At 49.7% G+C, this 13,504-nt stretch overlaps 1 protein-coding gene across 2 annotated transcripts in view; it reads left to right on the top strand.

Annotated features, from left to right (window-relative positions):
* The window catches only part of KAZN (kazrin, periplakin interacting protein), a 218,514-nt gene extending 210,809 nt beyond the window's left edge, over window positions 1-7,705 (top strand). For both annotated transcript variants that reach the window (XM_064730483.1, XM_064730485.1), the window contains 6 exons: window positions 2,634-2,770; window positions 3,136-3,306; window positions 3,595-3,784; window positions 4,632-4,762; window positions 5,030-5,080; window positions 5,682-7,705. In XM_064730483.1, the coding sequence (XP_064586553.1) occupies window positions 2,634-2,770; window positions 3,136-3,306; window positions 3,595-3,784; window positions 4,632-4,762; window positions 5,030-5,080; window positions 5,682-5,849 (848 nt within the window). In that variant the 3' untranslated portion in view covers window positions 5,850-7,705. The remainder of the gene's footprint in view (window positions 1-2,633; window positions 2,771-3,135; window positions 3,307-3,594; window positions 3,785-4,631; window positions 4,763-5,029; window positions 5,081-5,681) is intronic.
* Window positions 7,706-13,504: the final 5,799 nt, after the last annotated feature.

Below are 13,504 nucleotides of genomic sequence, written 5' to 3'. Positions count from 1 at the left end.
GCTTTGGAGGGAGGGGAAAATGAATAATGCAAGGAAGAGAAGTACTTTCCACTCGTGGGCTGGGTTTAGGATTTCTTGCTTCTTTTCTTGGGTTTATGAAGAGGTCAGAGGTTTGTCCAGAGCCTGCTGTGCCAATGGGCTGGGGGAGTTTGTTTGGATACTTGTGGGGGTTTGGGATATGGAAACCAGGCCCTGGATCACCAGATGAAAGGAAAAAGCCATTTCACCTCCTCAGATGGACACGATAGCCAGGGAAAATCTGCTTTATCCCTCCTTGGCTGGCCATGGATTGCAAAGGCTCGTTTTCCCCGACTGAGTAATTAGCTGGGCTTGTTTGCTAAGGACAAATTAAGCTGCTGCTGCAAGTGGGGCTCGGTCCAGGAGCTGCTGGCAGCCCTCACAGCTCACTTCTGCCTCACTTTTTATTTTTCTCCTGCCTTTTTCAATTAATTTCCTATTAATTTGGCTTGGAATGAAGTTCTCAAATGACTGATAAATCTTCTTTAAGCTTAGGAGCTAATCGTTCTTGGAGGAAGGAGAGCAATAGAAGGGAGCAAAAAAAAAGTCTGTTAATTTCAGCAAATCTCTCAAATATGAAATGCAGTGAATGGTAAATTGTCCTGTTGGGTTAATAGGAAAAAAATCTGCTCTTTCAATACCCAAACCTTATAATCTTCTTGTAATATTGATACATTGGCATAAATATTGGTAAATATTGGTATATCAAAACATATTCAACCTTGGGATATAGTTGTTCTTCTTCTAATACTACTTCAGAGCATTTTCTTTTTATTATTGGCAAATGATTAAGTGTTTTCTGTAAATCTTTAAGGGCCATGAACACTGCCACTAATTAAAGGAGTTTGTATGCTATAGGGGACTCACTATTTAATTAAGTTCATTAGGATTCTTTTTGTTGCCTCCAGCATCAGAGATTGGCAAATGTGACTTAAACTTTTGTAAGAGCCTCTGAGTATCCTTGAGGAAATTAAATTTTACATATATAGATACATATGTGTCTGTGGGGTCTGGACCCACTATGGTTTGGTCAATTTATCAATAAATTTTTTTATTTTTAGGAAGTTTTTCGTTCCTGTGTAAGAACTGGGCAGGGGAAGGTGGTGGTTGAGTACACACAGGCAGTGGGAAAGGGCTTTTTCAAAGGCATGGGTGTGGTTGTGATTGTTTTTAGAGGGTTTCTGTAGGAATTTCCTAAGATGGGAATAAAGCAAGGGAAGTCCTGGTGTCGGAAGAGGCCGAGCTGTCCCAGGAGGAGTCGTGTTCATTGAAGTGGGCGAGGAAGACTCCCAAGAGCTCCTTGTCACAGGACAATGTGAATTTTTGCAGCATTTCCTACCTCATTTTCTGGTTTGTGGTGTTCTGATTTATCTCCAGTGCTTACTGGCAGAATAGTTGGTCCAAAGAGTTTCATCTCTTGGATTTTAACAGATAAAAATCTCTATAGTCCAAAGCATCTCCTTCTTTCTCCACTATTTAGTCTGATTTTTTCCCCTATCTTTTTCTCCTCTCACCTGCAAACCCCCTCCTTTCCTTACAGTGTTGAGAGGAACCCAGATGTTCCTGACGTGCAGTTTAACCCCCAGATGAAGTGACTCATTACAGCAGGTAGAATACACAGTGTGGGCTGAAACAGCTGCCTTGATTTCTGTAATGTGATGGAGAAAGGTTGGATGTGTGCATGGGGACAGGTCCCACTCGTGATGCTGCAGCATCTTCTGGTGGGTTTTGTAGTATACACAGCCCCTGGTGGCTTTGGGGATGTTTTTCTCTGGAGAGTTGTGGTGGCATTTCTTGCAAGACTCTGATTCAATACAATGAGTGCAGGGACATTTGGAGGGGCAGAGGGTGTTTCATGGCATCCCTGAGTTAGCAGGGTGGAAAAGCAGGGATATATAATGAAATATTTGTGATCTGAATCCTAAACTGGGCATTAATTTTGGTGATGTGGGCTGTATCTGGAGCAAGGAGCCACAGGGCACTCCTGCAGCACTGCCAAGGACCAGGTTCAGTACTGGGTAAAGCACTGGTGTACAGAATGACTGAACTCCTTGTCCTACGTGAGATTTCTGTAATTCTCCCTGGATTTGGCTTTTGTGGCTGTCCTGGGGCCGATGGTCACTGAGCATCCCTCACTGGTGCAATGAGGAGGGAAAACATGAGGGTTTGGGGTTCCTCTCAGGGCTGTTGAATCACCCATCACATCCCACTGCTCCATCCCCTCATCCCAACACAGCATCCCTGAGCTGGGTGGGGATGGGGACACTCAGGGAGCCGTGCCCTGGGCTCGTGGGAGCGCTCTGGAATCTGCCTCACTGCTAAAAATAAACTGGTTGTGGTTTATTTATCCTGGAAAGGGAGCAGCAGGTTTTCCTGTGCCAGGCCCCGAGGCTGAGGCTGCAGTTTTGCTCCCAAGCCTCCTTTTCCAAGGTCTGAGCTGCCCCTTGGAGCATGGGCAGTGACGAGGAGCATTTTGAAGGGTGCAGCGATGGGGGTGAACTGAGCATCTTCTCCCAACCCACCCCCCAGAATTCTCATTTTGATGCTTTTTCCATGAAAAATAAAAGAGATGGAGCCAAGGGGCTGCCATGCTGGAGTGATCCTCTCTCCCACAGCCATGAAAGCCGACCGCAAGCGCTTGAAGGGGGAGAAGACAGACCTGGTGAGCCAGATGCAGCAGCTGTACGCCACGCTGGAGAGCCGGGAGGAGCAGCTCCGCGACTTCATCCGCAACTACGAGCAGCACAGGAAAGTGAGTGCAGAGCCCACGCCCTGCTCTCGTGGCACAGAGGGCTGAGTGGGAAAGCTGGTTTGTAATCTGGCAAAATCCCACTAAAGCCCCAGCTGGGCTCTTGGTGGGGTTGGGATGACCACAGCAGTTTAAGGTTAAATGGAGGAAAGAGAGCAGAGCTGGGGGATTTGATGTCATTTTAACCAGGTGCACAGTGAGCATTTCTTTTTGGGGAACAGTTGCATTCTGGATCTCCCCAAAAAAGGTTGACATTCCTGCCAGCACAGGGCTCTTGTGACACCTAAGATACTGCTCGTGGTTGGGTGGTCCCCAAGGGGGTTTTTAGTTAAATTTTCCCTTCCTGATGGCCACCCCTGTCCCAGCAGGAGAGCGAGGACGCGGTGAAGGCCCTGGCCAAGGAGAAGGATCTCCTGGAGCGGGAGAAGTGGGAGCTGAGGCGGCAGGCCAAGGAGGCCACGGACCACGCCAGCGCCCTCCGCTCCCAGCTCGACCTGAAGGACAACCGCATGAAGGAGCTGGAGGCCGAGCTGGCCATGGTGAGCTGGATGGATCATTTGTACAGATCTCAGTGCTCGCTGCAGTGGCTGCACTGCTGCAAAAATGAGAGGAAAATATTCCATCTCTCAAAAGGAGCTTGATATCCTTGGCATGGGGATCACTCAAAAATAGCTTGATATCTCTGGCACAGTTGGGATCTTTGCTTGCCCGGGGGAGGGTGGGTTTGCTGTGCAGTGTGCTGCTGCTTGTTCTGCTGCTCTGGGAGATGTTCACATGGTTTTCCCACTCCCCCACCACCACCTCAATGTCCTAATGTCCTTCCCCAGGCCAAGCAGTCGCTGGCTACGCTGACCAAGGACGTGCCCAAGCGCCATTCCTTGGCCATGCCGGGCGAGACGGTGCTGAACGGCAACCAGGAGTGGGTGATGCAGGCTGACCTCCCGCTGACCGCCGCCATCCGGCAGAGCCAGCAGACCCTCTACCACTCACACCCCCAGCACTCGGCAGACCGGCAAGGTGGGCACCCCTGGGATGGCAAATCCTCAGTGCCAAACCCCTTCTGGGGAGGAAAGATGGTCAAAACCACCCTTCCCTGTTGTAGTGTGTTTTTATACTTTGTAAAAGCTTTGGTTTTGTATCCCCGTATTTTTCCTAAATGGTTTACCCCAGATTGTCCCCCCTCCCTCTACCTGTGTAATCCCTTTCCCTTGCCGAGATCATACCCAAATCCCCACCCTGGCTCTCTGTGAATCACTCAGCATCCCATCCCCTCCATCTAGAACTTTCTGTCCAGGACATTAAGTGATTAGCCAGAGGCCAGGGGTTAACCCCCCAAGTGTTTCTCCATACGCTGTCCTAAATATCTGTCCCCCACTATCCATCCCTTAGGGTCATTTATTGGTTAGTAAAATGTTATCTACTTTAGGTTTCCACCTCCCTTTAAATGTAACATTGGCACCTCTCCTGGGCCTCTCAGCAGGAGGCCCATGAGGTGGTAGTGACTCCCCAGAGTTCCTACAATAAACGTTGGATTAACCCCTTCATCTTCTGCTGCTGTTCCAGCATCTCCTCTGCTGCAGGCAGTCAGCCTGGCTGCCTTTGTCCTTCCTTTGCCTCCTTCTGTACCCCGGGATCAGCCTGGCTGCTGGCACCTCTGTCACCCCCAGGACACAAAAGAGTGCCCCCCACCCACTGTTCACCATCTTGAGGCTGGCTGGGGTTCCCTCAGTGGCACTCAGACCAGAACAGTTGGCACCCAACGTGCAGCCTGAACCCATGACCCTGGGATTTAGAGTCCTGTGCTCTTTTGGAAGTGCATCAGAGGTTTGCTGGTGTTCATTCCCTGTTTCCCCCTGCCTTGCAGCAGTCAGAGTGAGCCCCTGCCATTCCCGGCAGCCGTCCATCATCTCCGACGCCTCGGCGGCCGAAGGTGACCGGTCATCCACGCCGAGTGACATCAACTCCCCCCGGCATCGAACGCACTCACTCTGCAACGTAAGGGCCTGCCTGCTGGGGCTTTGGTGCCCTGCCCTGGGGAGGTGGGCTCTGGGCATTCTGTGGGGCCTCCACCTCCCAAAACAGCATTGGGTTTGCAGGGTGGGGCATGTTGGGGCTTGGCTGACCTGGAAAGCTGCTGCCCTGGGGTTTATCCCACTCCAACTGCAGTTCAGCTGCACAAATGCTGCTTTTTGACCTAGGGGTGGAGGGTCTTGGACTGTGTCAGGGTTGTTGATTCAATGGATCCATCTCCTTGTGACACAGGGGGACAGTCCTGGACCGGTACAGAAGAACTTGCACAATCCAATCGTACAGGTAGGGCACAAATCCTCTCAAATCCTGCTTGTGAGACCCCTTCATGTGCTGGAAAGTACTTGGGGGTGGTGGGTCAGAGGCACCAATTTGGGATGAATGGAAGTCATCCTGCACTGTAAGTCTGGGGTGTCTATTCCCATAATTTGCCCCTCAGGTATTCACTGAGCTCAGGCCTATCCCAGCGTTGATTTTTATAAGGTCCAGCCAAAGCATGTTGTTCTTCTGTATTTGGCCCTAAAACATTGGGATACTTTTGCAATCCACACAGATGCTCTCACTATTTATTCCCAGAGCTGGAATCCTGATCCAGTTGAATTAAAGAGGCCAAAATCCTGAGCTGTGGAGAGGGGGCCCAATTACACTGCAAATTCCACCACACAGGTTCCAGGAATGTTATTGTATTTTGGTCCAGGATCTTAACATTACTTTGGACCTGGATGAAAATATTTTGTGGGATCTGGCTGCAAATATTTTTTGGGACCTGGACTCAAATTTTTTGGGACTGGGACCACATGGTCCATCATCCTTGATGTGAGTGAAGGGGAAAATGGTAAAGGAAAAGCTGAATGCCTAAACTTGTGTCTTGTCCTCCCTCCCACAGTCTCTAGAAGACCTGGAAGACCAAAAACGGAAAAAGAAGAAAGAGAAGATGGGCTTTGGCTCCATCTCCAGGGTGTTTGCCCGGGGGAAGCAGCGCAAGTCCCTCGATCCCGGGCTCTTCGACGGGACGGCCCCCGACTACTACATCGAGGAGGACGCGGACTGGTGACGGCGCCAGAGCCTCTCCCGGCCCTGCACATGTACATATCCCCACCCACAGCCCGTCCCACCTGTGGACCTGTTACCTGTTGTCTTGGGAGCGATGCAGCTGTGTCGTAACTTCAGTTTTTTCCCTTTTTTCCATGGTTTTTTTTGTTGATTTTTTTCCATCCTGATAACTCCTTTGTTGTCGCCTCAGTTTGTCCGTTTGGGTTGGGTTTTTTTTTTTTCTTGTTTTGGGAGGGTTTTTTTGTTCTTTTTTCTTGTTCTTTTGACAAAACTTGAAACTTGAAGGACTGCTGTGTCTCTGTAAATACGAGAAATATTGTGCACTTTGTGCTTGTGATGTCTCTTGTCCGAAACCGCTGTTTTCCGGAGCCCAGCCTGCGGGATGTCCTCGCTTGGGGACGAAGGACCTGCCCAGCTGAGGGATCTTAGAGAGAAAACACACAAAAACAACACCAAGAAAATCTCCTTCGCTGTGATGTCTTCCTGGCCGAGCCCCGCGGAGGCGACCCGGGCTGGTTGTTACGCCTGCCGGTCTGGAAATAAGTGTTTTAACGTTCCTTTTTAGTTGTTTTAATTTATTTGCACAAACCCAGAGGAGCTATTCTAACTAAATTATTGCAGAAGTTTTGGGATTTTTATATTTTTCCACGTCGGTTGGGATGGGGCGGGGAGGAGGAAGGGGGTGTTTGTACTGTACTGTCCTGGGATGTTGCTGTTGGGGGAGATTGGGGCTGTGGACCCCCCAGCCCGGGCTCCCTCAGCTGCCCCAGGAGCACTTAACGCCTTGGAAAACGCAAACCTAAACACATGCCGGGAGATCAGATGGGGGCAAGCTGGTGGGAGCTTTGCCCGCTGTTTTTCCCTGCTTTTGAGGGGTGCTCACCCTTTGCTTCAAGTAAATTTTAGGGGGATCCGGCACGAGCTGGGAGAAAGGTGATATCCCAGATATCCCGTATCCCAAGATGTTGCTCAGATAGGGCCGGCCACCCCGCTCCAGTTTGGGGTGTTACTGCCGTCACAGGGGGCTGGGGAAATCGGTACGAGTCCCCACTAGGGAGGTTTTTCTGGCTCTGGGGTGATTTGGAAGCACAGGTGGAACTTGTTTTTCCAAATTCCTTGGAAATGCCCCCAAACCACCCCCCGGTGCGGCAGCCACCTCCCCTCTCCACTAACACGTGCCGCGCTCTGCTTATGCCAAGATAAGTACCTTATGCTTTAATGCTTACAGTATAATTTTAAGCTCTTAAAAAAAAATGTATTAAGATTTATTTAATGAACTATAATAGTGTATTATTTTTCTTAATTCTGATACTTGCGCCCTGGTTGAAAAAAATAAGGGTATTTTGTCTTAAATCACCGAACTAAACCGATGCCCTCGCGCTGTATATTCCATTCCAAGGGATGATGCAGAGAGGCCATGGAGGGGGTGACAGAGGGACCAACCCCCCCAGGCTCTCCTGGGGTGGCAGACTAGGCTTTGCCCCATGGTATCTTTTCTCTGCAGAGAAGCATTTTTATATATTTTGTTGTTTTTTTGGGTTCTGTTCTGTTTTTTTTTCTTTGTTCTCCTTGCGTTTTTTATAATTTAAACTCTAAACCACCAGAACAGATGAGTGATCTCCTTGTTATCGAGTAGTTTCCTTTGCATTTCAGCTTTTTTGTAAATTAGGAAGTAATTCTAAAAATTACTAAGAGGATGATTTATTTAAAAGAGAACTTTGCTAAATAGCATATGAATTATGGGTAACATTAGATTTAACTTTTCCCCCTGTGAGCGGGGGAGAATCCTTGAAGGCATGGATGCAAATATAAAATTATAAAAGATCTAAATAAAGCTTATTTTAAAGTATGGATGAACTCCATGTGGTTTAATTGGAGAGCCTGGATGGGTTGTTGGCATCTCTGTCGTGGCATCAGGGTGCAGGACACCCTGAGTGCTGTGTGAATTTTGGGGGCTCCAGGGTGATGGGAGGATTCAGGAGAAGGCTGGGCCAACATTTCCCAGGACCAGCTCCCAGCCAAATGCCTGCTCCTGGATGCAAGAATGCTGGCAGGAGGCTGGGACTGTCTGCATCTGTATGAAATGGGGATTTCAAGGGTTTAAGGTAAGTAAGGACTGCCAGGAGATGTCCTGCTTGGGTATGGAAAATATAATGGGAAGTACTAAGAACTGCAGAAAGGATGGAGAAATTAGAAAGTGTGCTCCAATTGGATAAATTATTGTTATCAATGTAGAGGTTGATAAATTATTATTATTGTTATTTTATTCAGATTACATTGGTGACCTGTAGGCTGTGCCAGCACTTCCAGTGGGGCCTGATGCCGTTTTGGGGTCTGTGGTGGTTTTGCAGGCTGGAGCAAAGGCAACCTGCAATGAGTTTCAAGCCCATAATCAGAGTACAGATCAAGAAGTGTACTTTTTCTTCTTCCTTTTTCCTGACAGAAACAGCCTCCTGGGTTTGGGAGCAGCTGCAGAGCAGGTAAGAGCCACCACAGTCTGAAATGGGGAGAGCTGGAACAAAAATAAGAAAAACTCAGGAGAAGCCAGCTGGCTCTCCAGCTCTGTCACCTACAGCTGGAATCCAGCGTTAATGGGAACTGCAGGTGGCATTGAAGGGCAGCTGCTGAGCACAGCAAACATGAGCTGGGCACAGCCCATGGTGGGATTTGCTGCACTTGGAGCGGTTCCCTGCTGAGATTTGGTGTTGTCCTTTGTGCATGGGATGGGGTGTGGGTGCTCATCTATCCCATCTGTGGCTTTAAAAGTTTTGGCGGGCAGGAATGTGTCAGAGTGCCACTCCAGTCCTGGCAAGGCTTCTGCCCTGTGCTGTGGGAACCGTGGCAGACCCTGTGCAGGGTGACACAGGTCACCCCCCTCACCTGAGCCACAGCAGGCAGAGAGGCCACATTCCCTGTGTCTGTGTGTCCTGGGCTGAGGAGGGGCTTCTTGGTGGCTTTGTCCCCCTGACCTGCTCTTCCATGGCAGTGGGGGCTGCAGGAGCTTCATCCTTGCTGCATCCCCCATCCCTGCTGCATCCCACACCAGCTTCGTCCTTGCTGTACCCCACACCAGCCTGGTCCCTCCTGCATCCCCTATCAGCCCCATCCCTGCTTCATTCCCACACCAGCCCGGTCCCTGCTGCATCCCCGCCGTGCTGCTTGAGCAGCTCCGTGCTGCGCTGCTGCCACCGTGCGAGCAGTCCCCGCGTTCCTCCGCCCCGGCTGTGTTTGTTTTAGGTGTTACCGCCCCTCTTGGTGCACTTTGCACCGCGCTCGTTGTTGTGCAGCCTCTTGTGCTCATTGGAGCCTTTTCTCTGGCGAGGACTTTAGACTGAGAAAGGCAAATATCCCAACGCCACGTGGGGGCAGGGGGTGTTGTGTGGGGTGTGGGTGCCCCCACAGAGGGTGCTGTCCCCAGCACCTCCTGGTGTGTCACCCAGCTGTGCCAGTGCTGGCATCATCTCTGGGTGACATTACAACATCTCTGGGTGACATTTACCTCCCGTGCCACAGCCTTGCCCTGGTAACCTGTGGATCAGGAATGGGGTTGAGAGGTCACAGCAAGGAAACGGGGGTGAGTCTGGGACATTTCCTGCCTCTACACTGACTCACCCCATAGCTTTAGTTGGTGATTTCCCCAGGCTGGAGTTTTGGTAATAAAGAGCTAAACTCATGCACCCCAAACAGCTGAATAAATCATCAGAAGGTTGGTGGGGTTTGGCATGGGGTAGGTCACAGAGTGTGGGTGACGGTGATCTCCCCAAGGGCTGCTGCTGAGGCTGCTGGTTTATTGCTCAGAACTGCTAAAAATTTGGGAATGTGCCTGTCATTAATTCACCTGTTTTCAGTGTTCTCCCTGGAGGAGTTTTTCCCTGGTGCTGCTTTTATAGCCAGCACTGGAAGTGTCATTGAGCCCTCACCACACAGCCCAGGGGATGCAGCAGTGCCTGTTGTGGTCCCTCACTGCAGAGCTCTTTTGGGACACCCTGCTCTGCCACCGTCCCTGCAGCTGTCCCCTCATCAGCCCCTGTGTCACCTTCCCCCTGCCCCAGCCTGACACAGCCACGAGCACCAGCAGAGCACCAGTGGCTCCACTCCATCCAGCCAGGACACACAAGGCCTCCTATCCAGGTAAGAAGGTTTCCTTGGAGTTTTATCACTGCTAGTGATTGATCTCCCAGCACTTTCCTGTTCTTGGACAACAGCTCTCATTCACAACCTGCTCTTTATTTTGAACAGCTACATTAATCTGCTCAGCTTTTAAATAACCAGCTGCACAACACCACTGTAGCCCTTCTCTTCCAGCTGTGCTCTCCTCAAGCCCTGGCTCTCCTATTCCCAAGCCCAAACCAGAGCTTCACCACAGGGATGCAGCAGCCCTGGAGCAGCTTCAGGAGGAAGCACGGGTTATTTACTATGATTACAGTGAACACAGTACCTTTATTTACACAGTTTTCCAGCTGCAGACGTGCGAGTGCTCGGAGCAGCAGCCGCTGACCTGGCACGGTGGTCGGACAGGTCGGACCGGCACCGCCAGGTCCCGCGGCCCCGGGGACACCGGATCCTCACCCCGCCAGGAGGGGCTGGCAGGTCACACCCTCCCACCGGGAATGTGAGGAAATGCCTCCCAAGCAGCTGCTTTTCCTCTTTTTCCCACTTGCATGGCAGGTTCCCAGCCTGCAGCCCGGCAGAAACTCTAAATTGGGGTGCAGGAACTAAAGCATGAGGAAGAGAGAGAAAAGTATAGAGCAGGGCTGGGATGGGATCTGAGGAAACACATCATGGAGCAAGCTGGGATGGGCTTTCCTCCTGGGGGCAAAGCTGGGGCCCTGCCATGTTCCATTATACATCATATTTATATGATGTATAGATATATTTATCTATATATATCTATTTATATCTATATATCTATTTATTTATATATAAACATATTATCTATTTATATCTATATCATATATATAATCTATCTATACATCATATTTATATGATGTATAGATATAGATGTATATTATATTTCTGGTATTTATTAGCTGTTAACATTGTGACAGCTGTGACATCTCATATATGTCAGTAATACATTTAAATGGATTTGCAACATGTATACTATTTCACGTGGAATTTGCAATATGGCATCTTTCTAAAATATTATAATGCTATTTAAAATCATGTCATCTGAATTGGTTTGGCCACATGACTTCCACTGAAGAAGGTATATCCCTTGCTCTACAGCCCTTCATACATTAGGATAAATACAGAGTTTAAACAAAGAAAACTGTGGGGACATGAAGAAGCTTGGGAAAGGGCAAGCATTCATCTGTGATGAAGCTGTTAACTCTATTAATCACCAAATCACAGAATAGTTTGAATTGGAAGAGACCTTAGAGACAATTTCATCCCACCAGGGACACCTCCCACTATCCCAGATTGCTCTAAACCCCATCCAGCCAGGCCTTGGACACTTCTAGGGATGAGGCAGCCAAAGCTTCTCTGAGCAACCTGTGCCAGGGCTTCCCCACCCTCACAGGGAAAAATTCCTTCCTCATATCTAATCTAGATCTGCACTCTGCCAGTTTGATCCCATATCACCTTGTCCTATCATTCCATGGCTTTATAATATAATAGTATTACAGTATAATATAATACTATTACAGTATGTAACTGTATAGTTTTTTTGTATTGCATTTTGGTGGCTCCACTGACCTGACTGCCAGGGGTGGGCTTTGCCTCTTTCAGGACAAGCCATCCAGCACTGGGTATCCAGGGGTCACTGGATACCACTGTTGGTAAGTTTTGGAGGAATCCAAGACTTCCTCTGGTGACTTTAACACACATGTTGGGCACCTTTGAGCAGGAAAAAGCAGGGAAATTTGCCACTGAGCAATTTCTAAGGCAGGAAGATGTGAGCCCCTGGCACCTCTGCACGTAGCAGGGCATCAGATGCTCCTCTGAAAGGCCCTTTTTGTTGCCTGCTGGTGGCTCTGGTGGGAGCTCCAGTTTCCAGCCTGGCATTCCTGTGCTCTGTACCTGCATACCTGGCTGGATAATCACCCTGGAAAAGTCCCAGCCTGGGACTGGGCAGGGAGTGTTTGCAGGGGGAAGATTTGAGGTGCCAGAGATAAATCCCCACATTGGGATGGCTGCAGAGCTGGAAAGGGAAAGGAGCCCAAGGGAGGGATGTGAATACATCATCCCACAGAGAATGTGTGCCAGGGAGAGGCAGGTGCTTTATCCACCATCCAAGGGGTGAAGGCAAGCCCCCCTTCCTTGATCCTGCTCCAGTGCCACTGAAAAGCCCATTCCTGGCCAATATTCAGCTTTGTGGAGTGGAAACTCGATGAACCAGGTTATGAATGTCCCCTCTGTGCTCACGGTCCCCAGGGCCTCTGCAGGGGGGTGACCTGGCTCGGGCAGGAGCTCTCCCTGCGCCGGATTGGTGACAGTCACTGTGTGATGTCCATGTTCCCCCCCTTTCCTACAGAGAAAACAATTCCCTCTTGTGTCTCCTGACTGCCAGAGCTGCTCGGGATGTCAGGTTTGTGTTTGACACAGGAAGGTGAAGAAGGAGAGGGAGAAATCCACCTGAAGTGGGGCAAATTTGCCTGAGCCGGGGGCCAAGCGGAAAAATGCAAAACAATCCATCCAAGGGGAAAAAAATGCAGTTATGTTTAATAATTATTTCTTTTTATAGCACAGCTCTCGGAATTGCCCTTTGATTAGAGCGGGGAGGTATCACGGGCAGGTGAGTCAGTGGAAAATACCGTCAGCTCCATGTGGGATTGTGCTGGTAGGGAAGAGATGCAGGGAAGCAGCGGGGCTTTCCCAAGCATCCTGAACACCAGTGGCCCCAAGGCAGGGCTGTGGAGCTGAGTCACGCCAGGTGATGTGACAAGTTTCATTTGGTTCACCATGCCTTTTGCCTCCACAAGGTCTCACAGAGCTTAAGGGACAGGAAAAACTGCAGTGGCTGGTCCAGCAGCATAGTGATGCAGTTTTTTTTGCTTGGATCAGGAAAAAACCCACCCTGAGTATCATCTCTAACAGGATCTGAGTCCTTGGTGGTGTTTATTATTACAGCTGGGTGTGAGAAGAGCCTGGAAAAACACATCCTCATTGCTGCTGGGATGGCAGCCAAGGAGAGGTGACACTGGACACGGCGTTGGTTGCACTGAGGTTTGCCAGAGCCCAGCTCTGCTCCCCGTGGCTCAGTCTGGAAACCATGGGAATGTCTGGCTGTGAGGCCAGGAGCCATGGGGAGGACTGTGCCTGAAACTGCTCTTCCCAGCACACAAATGGTTAACTGGGAATGTTTATACAGGGCAGCAGACTGATAAAAAGAGCTTTCCCTGTGAGTGCAAGCTTGGCTCTGCTCTGTTGAATGCAGTGATGAGCCTGAGTGATTTGAGTTCATCAAAATGGGGCTTCTGCACACAAAGCTTGGAACAGATTGAGTGAAATCTCCGCTCATTGCTACAAGAGTTTTACAAAACAGGTCCATTGCTGTAGAATAAAAACTAAAACTTTCATTGTGTTGGGAATAGATTTTTCCGTGGGATGATGGTGAGGCCCTAGCTCAGGTTGCCCAGAGAAGCTGTGGCTGCCCCATCCCCAAAAGTGTCCAAGGCCAGGTTGGATGAGGTGTGGAGCAACCTGGGGTAG

The sequence above is a fragment of the Zonotrichia leucophrys genome, chromosome 21 (assembly GCF_028769735.1).
Source record: "Zonotrichia leucophrys gambelii isolate GWCS_2022_RI chromosome 21, RI_Zleu_2.0, whole genome shotgun sequence".
Lineage (NCBI taxonomy): Eukaryota > Metazoa > Chordata > Aves > Passeriformes > Passerellidae > Zonotrichia > Zonotrichia leucophrys.
The sequence above is the reverse complement of the archived record's forward strand: the minus strand, read 5'-3'. Positions and strand labels throughout refer to the sequence as shown.